Source organism: Manihot esculenta, chromosome 7 (assembly GCF_001659605.2).
Source record: "Manihot esculenta cultivar AM560-2 chromosome 7, M.esculenta_v8, whole genome shotgun sequence".
Lineage (NCBI taxonomy): Eukaryota > Viridiplantae > Streptophyta > Magnoliopsida > Malpighiales > Euphorbiaceae > Manihot > Manihot esculenta.
In genome coordinates this window covers 32,544,110-32,561,231 of record NC_035167.2, presented here as the reverse complement: position 1 = coordinate 32,561,231, position 17,122 = coordinate 32,544,110, and the positions used below count along the sequence as shown (strand labels likewise).

General features: G+C 37.4%; 1 protein-coding gene across 1 annotated transcript; it reads right to left on the bottom strand.

Annotated features, from left to right (window-relative positions):
- Positions 1-5,034: 5,034 nt before the first annotated feature.
- On the bottom strand, positions 5,035-15,362 carry LOC110619104 (putative disease resistance protein At1g50180). Its single transcript, XM_021762357.2, has 2 exons — positions 12,085-15,362; positions 5,035-5,412 (listed from the first exon to the last, which is right to left on the bottom strand). The coding sequence occupies exons 1-2, from the start codon at positions 14,948-14,950 to the stop codon at positions 5,279-5,281; spliced, it is 3,000 nt and encodes a 999-aa protein (XP_021618049.1). The 5' UTR covers positions 14,951-15,362; the 3' UTR covers positions 5,035-5,278.
- Between the last annotated feature and the right edge of the window lie 1,760 nt (positions 15,363-17,122).

The window sequence follows — 17,122 nt, the reverse complement described above, 5'->3', positions numbered from 1 at the left end:
TGGATGTGTTGGCCATTGGGAATTTTTTATTTATATTGCTGTATCAACTTTAACCAAAGCATTTAGCTTTTGCGAGAATTATTAATGATTTGATGTCGTATTTTATGAAAAGCAAATTATTTATTCATTAAATTTTAATCATGTCGTATAGTTTCATTCCTTCATATTTTTTTTAAACTAATTTTTGATAATCCAAAAGTAGAATTTTAATAGTATTATATTTTTTTTCTCAACCAACTGTTAAATTAATTAATTAAATAATTAATAAAATTAAATATGAGAGATTAAATATTTTTTTAAAAAATATAAAAATTAAATAATAAATTTAATAATAATTTATATTTTAGCTTTTTTTTTTCTTATTGCTGTTATGAACTCAATATTACAATATAAGAGTTCTCGGAATTGTCAACCAAACTTTCTATTGTGATCTAATGCAAATCTGTCGGTAACATATTTATCAATAGACTGCCGTGGATGTTGTTGGTAATATTTTATCAATAGATTTAAGTTCATTGGTAAATTTATAAAAATAAAAATAAATTAAATATTAAATTCAATAATAGATTTATTAATGAATTTCACATCTGTTATAATTTATTATTCTTTAAAACTTCCTTTAAAATATAAATTTAATTATTTTATTTCAAATTAAGTTGAGATTTGTAATTACTAATTATTTCTTTTTTTAAAAAGATTTTATAACAACTAATTGTAACAAAATTAATTAATAAATTTTAATTTATTAGTACTAAAGATGTCTTTAAAATTGAGAGATTTAAAATTTAAACTCTAATCAAAGTTAATTATATAAAAGAAATTATTATAAAATTAAATAAGCAAAGTTGGATCTGGTGGTCATGGAGATTTTTTCATTTTTTTTTTATTTATATTGCTTTTTCAACTTTTTTCCAAGAGCATTTAGCTTTTCCAAAAGGTATTACATAATAGTAATATTAATGTTTTGCCCTTTGTTTTTATTTAAGTGAAAAAGCAATTAGCTTCCTCTTATCCTTTGCTTAAAACAAATGGAAGGCATATCACTTTTCTCTTCTTTTTCTCTGGAGAACAGAAATACCAATCATAATTTGTCTTTGCCTTTTGGCATAGTGTAATAGAGATTTTAACTGACAAAATTTACAGTTTAATCTCAAAATTTACAGTTTAATCTTAAAATTCTTTGTTTATTCAAATGCCAAGTTTCATGCATAGCCGATCTCTTCCTTGGCCATAAGGTTTTGTGTGGAGCAACCGGTAAAAATCTTTTTTTATACTACTAATTTATAGGTAGGAATTGAACAACCACATAATTTAAAAAATAAACAAGAAAAGAAATCAATACACATAGTTCACCAATTTAGTTACGTTCATACCGATTAAGGATTTTTTAATTTTTTTTGTGAGTTTTCAAATATAATACACTAAGAAAATTTATATATTTCTATACTCAGATAAAATACAAAAAAGATAGCATAGTTTTAAAAAAAATTCGTCTTAAGGGCTCTGCACTAGGTGGGAGGCTCCCGCCCTCTCCACCTTCCGGCCAACTCAGTATAGAGTTGGATTTACGACCGTAGAATATATTGTACAATCCAAAATAAATTATTAGACTCCAATAGAGGAAATTTGATACAGGACTATTTAGACTCCGTCAGGAGTTTTAACCAATATCATTTGGCTAAGACGAAATAAGGGAAAAGATAGGTTAGAAGACGAAAAGTCTTATTGAAATTCCTTAAAGATTGAAAAGTGTGTTTCTAATAGCCAAGGGAGACTATTTATAATAGAAATAAATCCTAATCCTAATAGGAGTCTAAAATCCTAATAGCCAAGGGAGGCTATTTACAATAGAAATAAAATCCTAATATGCAAAAATAATCCTAATCCTAATAGGAGTCTAAAATCCTAATAGCCAAGGGAGGCTATTTACAATAGAAATAAAATCCTAATATGCAAAAATAAAAATACCCAAAATATCCAAAAATAATAATTAAAATATAAAAGTTAGCCCCAATCCAAGTCTGCCGTAAAATCCAAGGCTAGTTGCCCCGTGTCAAAATTGTTCTTAGTTGCTACTTTATGCTGTAATCTTGGAATGCATGTGTATACAAGTCCCTAATTTGTGCAAGTGTATCTCTAAGCCAAAAGAAGAAAGGTACCTGAAACGCTGTAATTGAGAAAAGGGAGTGAAAAGCTTCGCCTCAATGAATATTGAACAAGCTCAAGACTAAGCTCAAGACTTTGTATGTGCTGCAGTTAGCAATAAATGCTATTGATCATCCAAACATTATGGGTAGAGATGAAAGATCCATATTTCTTATGTACCAAAAACAAGAACCTGTCAAAAAACTAAAGCACACCCAGTACTATATGAACATTTAAATTATGCAGCATACCAGTTACCAGTCCGCACTCCCCTGATTGCCTACTGCCACAGTAGACCAGATGCCCCCCCTTGAGAATCTAAAGGTAGTTCATACTACAACCTGAAATTAGACATTAAAGAGAAGTTAACATGCCTAACAGTGAAAAATTTTCCTGTCAGTGAACACGCACAATAGTCAAGACTCTGCATAGGCCGCAGCCAGTATTGAATGCCTCTACTCCTAGATGTATCAGGGATTAAGATGCCCAAGCTCAATGGTCTAAGGTTCCCAGCACCTATCCCAAGTTCAGGTCATTGCTCTTTTCTGTGATGTCAATACAAAGCTGCAAAATTATTTTCCTGTATGAAACAAGAAGCCTGGTTAGGTTGTTCATTACTCTCCCAATGAGTAAGAAAAGTTCGAAGTAATTTGTAATTCATTACAAGAATTCAAGTTCCTGGGTACAAAAATAAAAAACGAACAGTCAACACGTTTAACAACAAAACATATTGTGGGAGCACAATTGCAAGCACAGCTTCAACTAGGCCTAACTACTTGACTAATTTCAGCACATCACCGGCAAGATGTAATGAGCCAGTAATAATGCCCTGATGAATCGGGGTAGACAAAATAAATATTGGTAAAGATATCGCAAGATAATTTAAATGCTTCTTACATGCCATCGCCTTGCTGAAAGAAATTCAACATTAAATCCTTTCTTAGTCTTAGATCGCATCACATCATCAATGCTCTTCTTCACCTATTAGAGAACCATGCAAACACAAGCTGTTCTTAACGCAACCGAGACTCATTCAAACACAAGCCATCGATGGCTTAGGCTTGCCTCGACGACGCCATCAAGGACGCAACGACGCTATCGTCCTTAGTCAGTTGGCAGTGATGTGCCATCGTCCCACTGCAAACTGTTCTGATGATTGAATGTGTTATCTATGAGTTGTTGTTGTGACTGTCGTCTTTCCGCTGTGGAATCTGTTGTTTGTGAGGATTGAATTTGTTAACAGTGAATTCTGCTACTGAGAATTTGTTGTATCTGAATTTGGCTACTGAAAATTTGGGAATCGGAATCGTAAGGCAGGGTATTAACAAAGCGACTTTTCCAAAATGAACCGAACCAGTTCGGTTCTTTTCTCTATTCGGTTTTCGGCTGACATTCTTTATGAAATTGATTTTTTTTTTCAAGTTGAATTCAGTCGGAACCGAACCGACTCCCTTCTTCATCCTGCAACAGCTCACAATTTTCCATTTTTTTTAAAAAAATTTCAGATCATCATTTGCCTACATATTTGAACTTCTATCACGTAAGCATGTTCATCTCAGCTTTACAAAAGCAGGATAAGTAAACAAAATCCAGATTTCTATGTGTACCTGCATGAAATTCTTCGCGCTCAACACAATCAATCATGGATTGATATAGTTATTCTGTGATGGAATACTCGACTCATCGTGGCGGTTGTCATCTTTAATGACAAGAGAGGACCATCTTGCACAGATTCCATGCTTTGAGGACTATGAGCTCCATATCCAAATAAAAGGCTAAGATGTCCATCGCTGTTGATATATGGATCGGGAACAATCTGAGCTCCCCCTTGAAGACAAGAAGAAGAGGCCGAGGGAAATCCTCAACCCAAATGGGCATTATATCTGGGTGTTGGCAAGCTTGGCCAGCGATGTGAGCTGCTTGATTGCCTGTTCGAGGCACAAATGACCAGCTGCAGCTTTGGAGACGGGTTGCAAGAGGCAGACAATATGGCATGGATTCTGCTAAAGATTTATGCAGCACAGAAAAGGTAAGTGTTGCACTAACCCGTGCAGTAAGTTCAACAAATCTTTCTTTGTATTCTAGAAGTTTATCATAAAAAAGATTCATTTCAGGCCTTATGTATAAGTTCATATATCATCTGCTCCATGAATCATATGCCAGCAGATTCGCCAATGGCAGTGGCCATCTCGTGCGTCCGTGGATGCTTGACGCCATCTTCGGGTCTGCAGTGGCACAGGTGTTTGTCAGTTTCGTTCTGCAGTGGCACAGGTGTTTGTCAGTTTCGTTCTGCATCGTTTTCCTTAAAGTTTTACTACACTGGATGCATTAATGGGTCCGGGTGGTGTAGTTGGTTATCATGCTAGTCTCACACACTATTGGTCCCCGGGTTTCGAACCCGCGCTCAGACACTAGACTTTTCAGGTTAATTGGCTTAAATTTTATCCCTTCTGCTATGATTTTCAATTTCTGCAGCTTTTCTTGAGAGATGGCATTGCACCTTCTTTTATTTTCTATTCTTCTACTCCTAATCATTCAAGTTCAAGAATGAATCTCAAGCTGAGGAAATCCCAGCGCAGAGCTGAGCAGAGCATTTCAGTTCCCTGGTATGAAGTGTCCACCAAGTATAGAAACCTCAAATCAGGAAGCTTTTTTAGGATAACTCATAGGATCCATAGTTAACTTGGGGAGATTTGCTGGTAAATTTACCAAGTCGTGAGGAAGGGACTGCGGACTCTTTGGTATTTTTCCAAGTAACTCCAGCTTAGTTAAGCGTTTAGCTAAAATGTGTTTAAAAGTAACTTTACTTTATTAAATGGATTAAAATACATAATTAAATGTTGTAATTGTTAAAATTCATGTGGCAGAATAGAATTCATTTGCCCAGTTGTTTAGCAGCACAAGATTAGGCTGCTACAATTCTGCATTACTCAGCTGATTCTTAACACATTTATTTGTCTATCAAAGTTTTCTGAAGAGCATACATTGGATAAGTAACACAACTGAATTACAATAAAAGAATTTGCATTACCTATATTGATTATTCGTCACAAAAAAAAAAAAAAAACCAAAGTATTCAGGAATAGCTACCAATTCATCAATCATGGTGAGTGGTAGATTGTCATGGGAAGTTTCAGGTTGAGATGGAGGGTATGTGTCTTACCTTCTCAAAATCCTCTCCTTCCTCTCCATTTATGACTCTAATTCTCTTGGCAAATGTTTCTGTCATATTAATGACTTTCAATTCTTGGAGATTAGTGATAGGCGGTTGTCGAAGCCGTCAAAAATAAACCTATTAAACAATCAACAATAAACTTGTAGATAGTGGTAATAGGGTCGAACCACAGAGAATTGACACCAATGATTTTCCTAATAATGACTAGGTCAAGTAAATAACAAGTAAATAAAACAGGGGGGGTTTGAGTTGATGAATTAAAACTAAATAGCAAAAGAAAGCAATAATTTAAAGATGAGTAAATCAATAAGAGAAAAGCTTCTAGTTGAAGTATGGATATTATTTCAGATTGTTTATAATTGATCATTGATTCTTTAACTCTCCTATTTATTCCAATAAATTAGTTTTGGATGTGGAAGACGCTTCTCACAATCCAAATTCCTCCTTAGTTCTAGTTTGATTAAGAAACGTTCGCTAATCAAACACTAATCAACAAGTTGCCAAGGAACGTCCTTGGGGCATTGTAGCATCGAACAACTGTTGACTGCATTAAGACTTAGAGAAACCCAATTCTATCCTTGCCAACCGCGTGGTCAAGTTTAGATTATGCAATTTGATTAAATGTGTATTTGAACAACCTAAGCAATTACGGACCTAAATCATTCAAACAATATTACTTAAGCAATTTAAAAGCAATGAACCCTTATTGATTCTAAAAGCAAAGTAATATTTATGGAAAGCTCAAATTGCATAAATATTGAAAATAAATAGAAGTTTAACAATGGAGATTTAAATCTCCCAATTCATCACAAAATCTGAAATTCACCAACTTCAACTAGAAAAGAAGGAGTTTAGCCACTCATGGTGGACTAAATACACAAAAAGATGAAAAGAAAAGAAAAAGGAAGATGCTGGAGAGTTTCTGGCGAGTTCAATTCCTCAGCCGAAGATGATATTGCTGGTTTGGAGGCTCTCCTTTTATAGCTGCAGAATTTCTCTCCATCTAGGGTTTTGAAATCCCTCTTTGATTTGGTGTTTGACTCCTCTTTTGATGTTGATTTTAATTGCAATTGGAATTCCTTGGATGAGAGACTCTTTCGTGACTCTTGGTTTTGTGTTGGAAGTGATTGGATTGGATTTGGACTTCTGAAAATTCGGATTTCTGTTTTCTGCCCATTTTCCCGCTCTGCTGTAAGTTTCTGCTGTCAAAGTGATTTGCCCGGTGATTTGAGTGTTTTTGGGCAAATCACTGACCCAATCACTTCTCTGTGAGTCAGTCCTCTATGTCTCTGCGAGTGATTTGACTAGTGATCTTCGAGTTTCTTGGGCAAATCGCTGGGCAAATCACTGCTGTCTGTTGCCTCCGGGTTTCTGCTTTAACTTTGATCTGGGCAGTGATTGGAGCAGATTTTCTGGTGATCTTGGGCAAATCACTGGGCAAATCATCCTTTTGTAATTTTTCTGCACTTTTTCTCCCATTTTCCAATTTCTTCCTTTTCTGTAAAAACAAGATAAAAACCATAAATTAAACTAAAAAATGTGTAAATAAGCAATAATAATTATGATAAAAATGTGGCTAAATTATGTTTGATCAAATACCCCCACACCTAACTTTTTGCTTGTCCTCAAGCAACAAATAACTTAGCCAATCAAGCCCCCTTTTTCCTTAGAGCCTAAGTACCACTTAATCAGCCCCCCCTAGACTCCTAATCTGAATTATCACAGTATAGAGTACATGCACTAAGGTCATCCTCTCCTTTCCTTGTTTCCTTTCACCCACCATGGTCAAGAGAAAGGTTTTTGGCTCAATCATGCTTATTCCTCTATGTTAGTTTTAATGCAACCCCTAGGAGTGACTTGCCCCTTTTCTTTATTTCTTTTTATTTTTGTTTTTATTTTCAGCAGCACTTATTCTTATCCTTGCCTGAAAAAGTCACTAACCTTTTTACGCGATTGTGTACATGGGTGATACACCCCCGGTTACTCAGTTAGTCACTTGTTCAAGTGGCTACTAGCTCTGTTCATAGTCTAGACCATCAAAACTTATTTGCTTGAAAAAGTTACTGACCTTTTTACGCGATTGTGTACATGGGTGATACACCCCCGGTTACTCAGTCAGTAACTTCTCCAAGTGGCTTTTAGGCACAGTTCATAGTCTTAGACCATTGGAACAGGTTTATGATTTGTGCTTTGTGCTGGTTTTTCATGATAGTTTGGGCAAATCAACTCATAGGGAGTTACACTAGCTTTGTGTTTGCATGCATTTGTATTTTTATTTCTCTTGACCTTAGCACATTTAAGGATTCAGGAAAAGCAGAGAAAAACTCCCTAAGTGAAGGTAACATACTGTGAATGATTCAATTTAGGCTTAAAGGGGTGGCAAATCAATGGGGTCATGAGATAAGGGCACTCTTTCAACCTTGTTATCTATGTTGGGTAGAGCAATTAGCTACAAAATTCTGTGTGTGTGTGCAAGAAGTGAAAAAAATGTGTGCAAAAGAAAAAATTTTTGGTGTGTGTTTATAGGGTAAAAAGATGCAAAAAGAAACAAAAAGAAAGCAAAAGATAATATAATCAATGCAAAAAGAACCTAACAGTACCCCCACACCTAGTCCCAACATTGTCCCCAATGTAAAATATATAAAGGAAAAATTTAAGAAGGAAAGGGAAAGGGACTTCCTGGCCTGGGGGTGATTTGACCAGTGACTTGGGCAAGCACCGGGCAAATCACTGGGCAAATCGCTATCTGTCACGGTGCTGGGGCAGAAAATGGTCCACCAGCAGGTCCAACAGGTGCTCCATGTGCTGCATCCTGTCTCTGATTTTGGTGAGATGAGCCTCCACCGAATGGTCTTAAAGTGCCTTTTATGTTCTCCAAGGTCCACCCAATTGCTTTTTTGTGCTTCCTTAACACATCAAGGAGTTTTTCTTCTTCTTCTTGGTTGAGCTGGTTGGAAATAATTACTGGAAGTGTATTTCCAGCTCCCAAGTAGTCATATTTGAGGTGGCTAGGCAATGGTTTCAGTTCTGGTGCAGTTGATGTCTGTGCTGATTTCTGCTGTTTGCTGTCTGATTTGGGCTGTGATTTGAGCAGATTTTCTGGTGTTCTGGGCAAATCACTGGGCAAATCGCCCACATCCAGCAAGTTACAGCAGTCTGCTGTTTTTTCTGTTTCAATGATGTTGCTGTCCACTTCTCCTCTCCTGCAAAGACCATCATAAAGTAAATTTTCTTGATCAAAATCAAAAATTTCTTGACTTAAATCATCAATAACATCAAGGCCATAAACAGGAGAAACATCATTGGGGAATTTCATGGCATCATAAACATTAAATTTTATAATTTCCCCTTCAAACTCCATGGTCAATGTGCCATCATGCACATCAATTTTTGTTCTTGCTGTGCTCAAGAATGGTCTCCCAAGTAAGATATCAGAGGTGATGTTGCCCTTATCCTCCTTCATGTCAATCACATAAAAATCAGCTGGGAAGACTAGTTGGTCCACTTGCACCAACACATCTTCAAGCACTCCCTTGGGGTGGACAATGGATCGGTCAGCCAATTGGATCACAATGCTGGTGCCCTTGAGTGTACCTGCATTTAACAAGTTAAAAATAGAAAGGGGCATAACATTAATTGAAGCTCCAAGGTCACACATGGCTTTCTTTATCCCCACATTGCCTATCTTGCATGAAATGGCAAACATTCCTCTATCCTTGCATTTGGTGGGAAGTTTCCTTTGAATGACAGCTGAGACACACTCCCCCACACTTACCTTTTTATTTTCAGCAAGTTTCCTCCTATTGGTGCATAGCTCTTTGAGAAATTTAGCATACCTTGGTATTTGTTTGATAGCATCAAGTAGAGGTATGTTGATTTCTACCTTGCGAAGTGTCTCCAATATCTCTTTTTCCTCTTTCTCCTTTTGGGACCTTGCAAACCTCTTTGGGAAGGGAGGAGGTACCTTGAATTTCTCCATAAGTTGTTGTTTCTGCCTTATCTTGAATTTCTCCATAAGTTGTTGTTTCTGCCTTTGACTGGATTCTGCCTGGTCTGTTGATTTGGGCAAATCACTTTCTGCCTTCTCTGGAGAATTGGGCAAATCACTGCTGGACAGCTTAGTTTGCCCAGCGATCAGGTCAGTTCCTATGAGTGAACTGGGCAAATCATTGCCCTGATCACTTTCTGGCAGAATTTCTTCCATGGTCTGTTTTTGCAATTTTTCAGCCCTATTGTCTTGCAACTCCTTTCCACTCCTCAATGTGATGGCACTAGCATTTTGCCTTGGATTTATCTCAGTTTGGGAGGGTAGACAACAACTTACCTGTGCTAGCAATCTGGTTGTGCTGGATTCTCCAGGGGGCTGGTTTGTTTCAGAAATTTCAGCAGATTTTGGTTCAGTTGGGGCACTTTCAGCAGTTGCTGGTTTATGGACAGCAGCAGGGGATGTAACAGGTACTTCGGCTGGTGCTGATTTGTGGGCAGCAGTGGTTGTGGCAGTTTGACAGCAGTTGCTGTCTCTATTTTCAGCAACTTGGACAGCAGGTACTGTTTTTGCAGCAGGAGCTTCGGTTGGTGCTGATTTTTGGACAGCAGCAGGTTCTACAGTGGTGATTTGTGCCGCAGATTCAGCAGCTTGGTCTGTTTCTTCGTCATCGTCCCATAGATCTTGAAGCTCTTCCTCCCTTCTTAATATGTGCGCGTTCATTGAGTTGACCGCTTGATCCACTTGCTGTTGGAGAATTTTCCCAGAAATTTCCAATTTTCTCACCATCTCTTCAAGTTCCATATGGGAGTTTTGAGGTGTTGCTCGGGCTTGATAGTTTTGGTAGTAGTCAGCCCTTGCATAGCCATAATTCGGATTGTCCCCCCAACTTGGATTGTATTGCAGATCTCTTTGGTAGTCATGGTAGTGGTCTGTCCTAGCATAGCCATAGCTCAGATTGTCTCCCCAACCTGTATTGTATGTGTCAAGGTAGGGATTATGTCTTGGCTGTCCATAGAATCCTTCAAATGCATGTGCTTGTTGAAGTTGTTGAACTTGTCGAGCTTGACTATAATTTCTCACAATAGAGGTTAGTTCTGAAATTTGAGAAGAGAGAAAAGACATACTTACCGTAGCCATGCTTGTAAGGTCTTGACAGTGTGTTCAATTTCTGGATCGTAAAGAAGAGCTTCTTTACGATCAGCCCTGATCATAAAAGGAAAATACGTTAGTTTAAATCAATTCCCCGGCAACGGCGCCAATTTTTGATAGGCGGTTGTCGAAGCCGTCAAAAATAAACCTATTAAACAATCAACAATAAACTTGTAGATAGTGGTAATAGGGTCGAACCACAGAGAATTGACACCAATGATTTTCCTAATAATGACTAGGTCAAGTAAATAACAAGTAAATAAAATAGGGGGGGTTTGAGTTGATGAATTAAAACTAAATAGCAAAAGAAAGCAATAATTTAAAGATGAGTAAATCAATAAGAGAAAAGCTTCTAGTTGAAGTATGGATCTTATTTCAGATTGTTTATAATTGATCATTGATTCTTTAACTCTCCTATTTATTCCAATAAATTAGTTTTGGATGTGGAAGACGCTTCTCACAATCCAAATTCCTCCTTAGTTCTAGTTTGATTAAGAAACGTTCGCTAATCAAACACTAATCAACAAGTTGCCAAGGAACGTCCTTGGGGCATTGTAGCATCGAACAACTGTTGACTGCATTAAGACTTAGAGAAACCCAATTCTATCCTTGCCAACCGCGTGGTCAAGTTTAGATTATGCAATTTGATTAAATGTGTATTTGAACAACCTAAGCAATTACGGACCTAAATCATTCAAACAATATTACTTAAGCAATTTAAAAGCAATGGACCCTTATTGATTCTAAAAGCAAAGTAATATTTATGGAAAGCTCAAATTGCATAAATATTGAAAATAAATAGAAGTTTAACAATGGAGATTTAAATCTCCCAATTCATCACAAAATCTGAAATTCACCAACTTCAACTAGAAAAGAAGGAGTTTAGCCACTCATGGTGGACTAAATACACAAAAAGATGAAAAGAAAAGAAAAAGGAAGATGCTGGAGAGTTTCTGGCGAGTTCAATTCCTCAGCCGAAGATGATATTGCTGGTTTGGAGGCTCTCCTTTTATAGCTGCAGAATTTCTCTCCATCTAGGGTTTTGAAATCCCTCTTTGATTTGGTGTTTGACTCCTCTTTTGATGTTGATTTTAATTGCAATTGGAATTCCTTGGATGAGAGACTCTTTCGTGACTCTTGGTTTTGTGTTGGAAGTGATTGGATTGGATTTGGACTTCTAAAAATTCGGATTTCTGTTTTCTGCCCATTTTCCCGCTCTGCTGTAAGTTTCTGCTGTCAAAGTGATTTGCCCGGTGATTTGAGTGTTTTTGGGCAAATCACTGACCCAATCACTTCTCTGTGAGTCAGTCCTCTATGTCTCTGCGAGTGATTTGACCAGTGATCTTCGAGTTTCTTGGGCAAATCGCTGGGCAAATCACTGCTGTCTGTTGCCTCCGGGTTTCTGCTTTAACTTTGATCTGGGCAGTGATTGGAGCAGATTTTCTGGTGATCTTGGGCAAATCACTGGGCAAATCATCCTTTTGTAATTTTTCTGCACTTTTTCTCCCATTTTCCAATTTCTTCCTTTTCTGTAAAAACAAGATAAAAACCATAAATTAAACTAAAAAATGTGTAAATAAGCAATAATAATTATGATAAAAATGTGGCTAAATTATGTTTGATCAATTAGTGACATATTTTAATCCTTCAGGGATCATCTTCAGTTTCCCCAGCTTTTCTAGACGCAAAATCTTGAGACATGGCAATGCACCTTCCTTTATTTCCCATTCTTGTAACGCTGCAAGCCCTTCAAGTTCAAGAATCTCTAGTTGAGGAAATCCATGTGCAGAGCAGAGCATTTTAGTCCCCTTGTATGAATCCTCCCCCAAGTATAGAAACCTTAAATGAGGCAGCTTCTCCAGAAAACTCATGGGATCTTGCATTAACTGAGAATTGCTCCAAACTAACTTGGTGATGCTTCTTGGTAGATATCCTAAGGACTCTGGATCTTCTGGTATAATTCCATGCAACTCTAGCTTCGTCAAACGTTGAGAACGAGAAAGCGGCTCCAAGTTTGGAAATGAGCTTTGCTTTCCCTGTATTTTCAACGAACGAAGACGACCTGTTGAGAAAATTGGAGATTTCATAACCTTATCAATTACTTTCCGGCTCCCAAACTTGATTGCTAAGTTTTGTAGATTGGTCAAATTCTGCATTGCATTTTTCAGAACTAGATTCTGACAATCTGCCCACCTCAAAGTCTCCAGGTTTCTCAACGTATCCATGTGGCAATGCCCCAGAATATTATTATACAGGTCTATCAGCAAATGTCTCAAATCTTCTAGCTTCCACAGTACTTCAGGCAGCCTGACTAAATGATTATCTCGTACATCAAGAGTACATAGTCTCCTCAGCTTACCTATGGACATAGGCAAAGATAGTATTTTAGTTTTTCTTAACCCAAGATACCTCAAATGAATCAGATCACCAATTTCATTTGGTAGATTTCCAACACTAACACCCTTAAGATTCAATACTCTGAGCATTCTAGACTCTCTGAAGAGATGGTTTCTCTGATCATTTGTCAACCAATACATTTGCTCTTCCGGGAAGTAGGAAACAGAACGAAGGCCCCAATAACTGCCTTGCTGCAATGGTACAGAACACTGTCCAGCAAATTCCGGGGATATTTTAGGATGAATAGCAATTCTTCGTGCCACAATATTCTTGCGGTAGTGCTCAAAAACCCCAAGAAAATTCTCCTCTCTAGCTTTCAGAATACACATGTCTCGCATCAGATCATGAACACGACATATTTTGATGCCTATTCCAGTGTGATCCCTTTGACTAACTTGAATCATGCACCTGCCAACAAGCTCTTCCAGACATTGCTCACCTACATCTTCCATGGTTTCTTCTCCTTCTCTTGCCCATGCTTGTGGCACAAATCCTTCAGCAATCCACATCCGAATCAATACCCTCTTGTGAATCTCCCAATCTTCTGGAAATTGAGAAAAATAGAGAAAGAATGGTTTTAGATAGAAAGGCATATCATGATAGCTCAAAGCTAATATGCCATATACTCCTCCATACTGATGATTTTGTTCCCACTTGACAAATTGTGCATTAATATTTCTGAGCACCGCCTCCCACTCCTTCAATGTCTTCTTTGTTGCCAATAAACCTCCAAGTACAACAACTGCTAAAGGCAATCCTCTACATTTTTTCACCATTTCCCTTCCCAGCTTCTCATGTTCTGGTGGGCAACCATGTTGGATGAGAATAGCTCTTGGGAATGCTTTCTTGCTGAGAAGTTGCCAGGCCTCATCATTTGTTAGAAGAGATGGTTCCACCGGAGTGCTCCATGGATCTGCATAAGAAGCAACTTCTTTGTTCCTGGTGGTTAATAAAACTTTGCTCCCTTTCTTGCCCATTGAAGGAAAAGCATGTTTTAAACTGTCCCAAGCTTCATTCTTCCAAATATCATCAAGAACCACCAAGTATCGCTTACTCTTTAACACTTTGAAAAGTGTTTCAACTAGTTTTTCTTCTTTCATCCTTTCCAACATTGAATTAAACATGGGTTCTACTTTCAATTGTTGCATCATTGATCTAAACAATTGTTCTTCCTCTATCTTTTTCTCTTGTTTCAACATGGATTTGAAAATAGATTCAGACAACTGTTCTTCTTTTATCCGTTTCTTTTGTTCTTTAGACAAATCTTGCACTTTCATTGAATCCACGTCATGTTCTATCCTCTCCAACCTCGATTGAAGAAGTTTCTCCTCTTCCAGTTTTACCAACTCAAATTTGTCCTGCTTAGATGCAACTTCCATCAGAATACCAACCAAAACATCCCTTGTGGAGAATTGCTGAGATAAGAAAGACCAAGAAAAACAATCAAAATGCTGCCTCACATGAATATCATTGTATATCGTTTTAGCGAGGGTAGTTTTACCTAACCCTCCCATACCCACTAAAGAAACAACTCTGCGTTGCTCTTCCTCCATCAATAATTGAGATTTCACATTCCTGATGGTTACCCCCAAGCTAATAACATCATCTTCCTGATCATGTGGATATGATCTTCTCAATCGCCTTTGCATTTCACTTTTAGATCTTAACCCTTCTCCTTCTGCATCAAGTTTGATGCCATAATTCTGCATACTTGCAGAGACACTCACAATCTTAGCTTGGATGGATTTGATCTGGGTTCCAATTTCGTGGAGATCAGGAACTTCACTGAAAATGGAGGTAGTCCTCTTGATAAGCCCACATACCCTTCTTCTTGAGCCTGTTTGAGCTCTGTGAAGAAGAAAGGAGTCAATAACATCATCAGCTTCATATGCAATGTCTCTGATTTCAGCTACCCAGTTGCGAACACGTTCATCTTGATCTTGTTTGCTGTCTGCATCTTGCAAGAAGCACCGAATCCTGTTCAATTCAGTCTGCAACTGCTGAACTTCATCCCGCACGCCATAAAGTAAACTTGCTTCACGAACAAGTACATCAACAATTCTTTCAATGGCAGAGGAAACAAAAGCCTCAACCATTTTTTCTTCTTATAGGAAAGATGACAACCAAAGAGTTGAAAATATCTCCAAGATGACTGATTTGAATGATATGCTTTTGATAGGTATTATTACCTAAGGAATTACAGCATTGAAATCTTGTATATTTCATCTTCTTTCCTATCTTTCCCTATCTGCAACCTTTATTGATTCATTGCTATGAACAAGGGCAAGGAACCTGGCTTTGGAGCAGAGCAGAGAAAATGCAAAATTAAAGTGAAAAAGCAATCAACTTTCTCTTATTCTTTGCTTAAAACAAATGGAAGGTACATCACTTTCCTTTTCTTTTTTCTTTGGAGAACAGAAATGCCAATCATCCTTTTAGTCTCTGCCTCTCAGCAGAGTTTATTAGAGATTTTAACTAAACAAGTTTACAGTTTAATCTTAAAATTCTTTGTTTATTCAACTGCTAAGTTCTACGCATTGCCAATTTCTTCCTTGTTGGCGCAGAAGGTTTTGTGTGGAGCAACTGTTAGAATCCCTTTTCATGCTACCAATTTATCCCACACTGTTTCATTATGCCAATGAAGTGATAGAGGAACAAAAACCAGTTTGCAGTTGCTACTTTCTGCTGTAATCTTGGAATGAATGTGTATACAAGTGCCTAATTGTGCAAGTGTAAAGTTCCTATGGCCTAAAAAAGGGGAGAACCAAGTGGAAGGATACCTGAAACAGTGTAATTGAGAAAAGGGGATGAAAAGCGTTGTCTCAATAAATATTGAACAAGCTCAAGACTTTGTATGTGCTGCAGTCAGCTATGAATGCTTTTGATCTTCAAAAAAGTGGATGTTTCCACATAAATTCCAGATATTCAAATGCCATAATATAATGAAAGGTCCAGATTCTTTTTATACCAAACAAAAAGAAAAGGAATTATATTCAAAAAATTTAAAGCACCTATATAAACATTTAAATTATGTAGCATATCACTTACCAGGAGGCACTCCCCTGATTGCCTACTGCCACAGAAGACCAGATGACACCCCTTGAGATCCATCCCAAGGTAATCCAATCTCCAACCTGAAATTGGACATTAAAGAAAGTTTATGTGCGATAACGGCAGTTAAGATGCCTAGCAGTGAAAATTTTCCAAGTAAGAAGTGTGAATAATGTTAACACTTAAAGATAGCACTTGGCTGTTAGTGAACATGCACAATAGACAAGACTCTGCATAAGCCGCAGACAGTATTGAATGCCTCTAATCCTTGATATATCATGGATTAAGATGCCCAGGTTCAATGGTTTAAGGTTCCTAGCTCCTATTCCCAAGTTCAGGTAATTGCTCTTATCTGTCATGTCAATACAAAGCTGCAAAATTATTTTTCCGATTAGAAACAAGAAGCCTCGTTAGGTTGTTCTTTACTCTCCTAAAAAGTAAGAAACCCAAGCTACCATTTCAGAGATTACCATATTTTACAGGTACGCAAAGCTCACTCCGGGGAACCAACAGTTATAAAAGAAACACAGTTTGTACATGTTTATCCTGATGCAAGAATTTCTACTTAGAAGTAATTTTGTAAATAAAAAAACTCTAGCATGATCAGTCAACAGATTTAACAACAAAGCATATTGTGGGAGCACAATTGCGAGCACAGCTTCAATTAGGCCTAACTACTTGACTAATCTCAGCAGATCATCGGCAAGATGTAATGAGCCAGTAACAATGACCTGATGAATCGAGGTAGAGAAAATAAATATTGGTACAGATATCGCAAGATAAATTAAATGCTTCTTACATGCCATCACCTTGCTGAAAGAAATTCAACATTAAATCCTTTCTTAATCTAACACAAGCTGTTCTTGACGCAATGGAGACCCATACAAACACAAGCCATCGAAGGCCCAGGCTTTCCTCGACGACGCCATCGAAGGACGCAACGATGCTGTCTTCCTTAGTCAGTTGTCAGTGCTGCGCCATCGTCCCTCTCTAAACTGTAATCAGTTGATTTGTTTTAGAACAAACTGTTCTGATTATGGAATTTTTTGTCTATGAAGTTATTGTTGCGACTGTCATCCTCCCGCTGTGAATTTGTTATTAGAATGATTGAATTTGTTATCCGTGAATTCTGCTACTGTGAATTTATTGTATCTGAATTTGGCTACTGAAAATTTGGGAATGGGTAGGATTAAGGATAGACATTGAACACTGATATG

Excerpts from the sequence above, each read along its gene's own strand:
- LOC110619104 (XM_021762357.2), bottom strand. The coding sequence starts at position 14,950 with ATGGTTGAGGCTTTTGTTTCCTCTGCCATTGAAAGAATTGTTGATGTA. Across the intron at positions 5,413-12,084 it reads AGGATTAAAATATGTCACTA|CGCCTATCACTAATCTCCAA; the intron begins ATTGATCAAACA and ends GGCTTCGACAAC.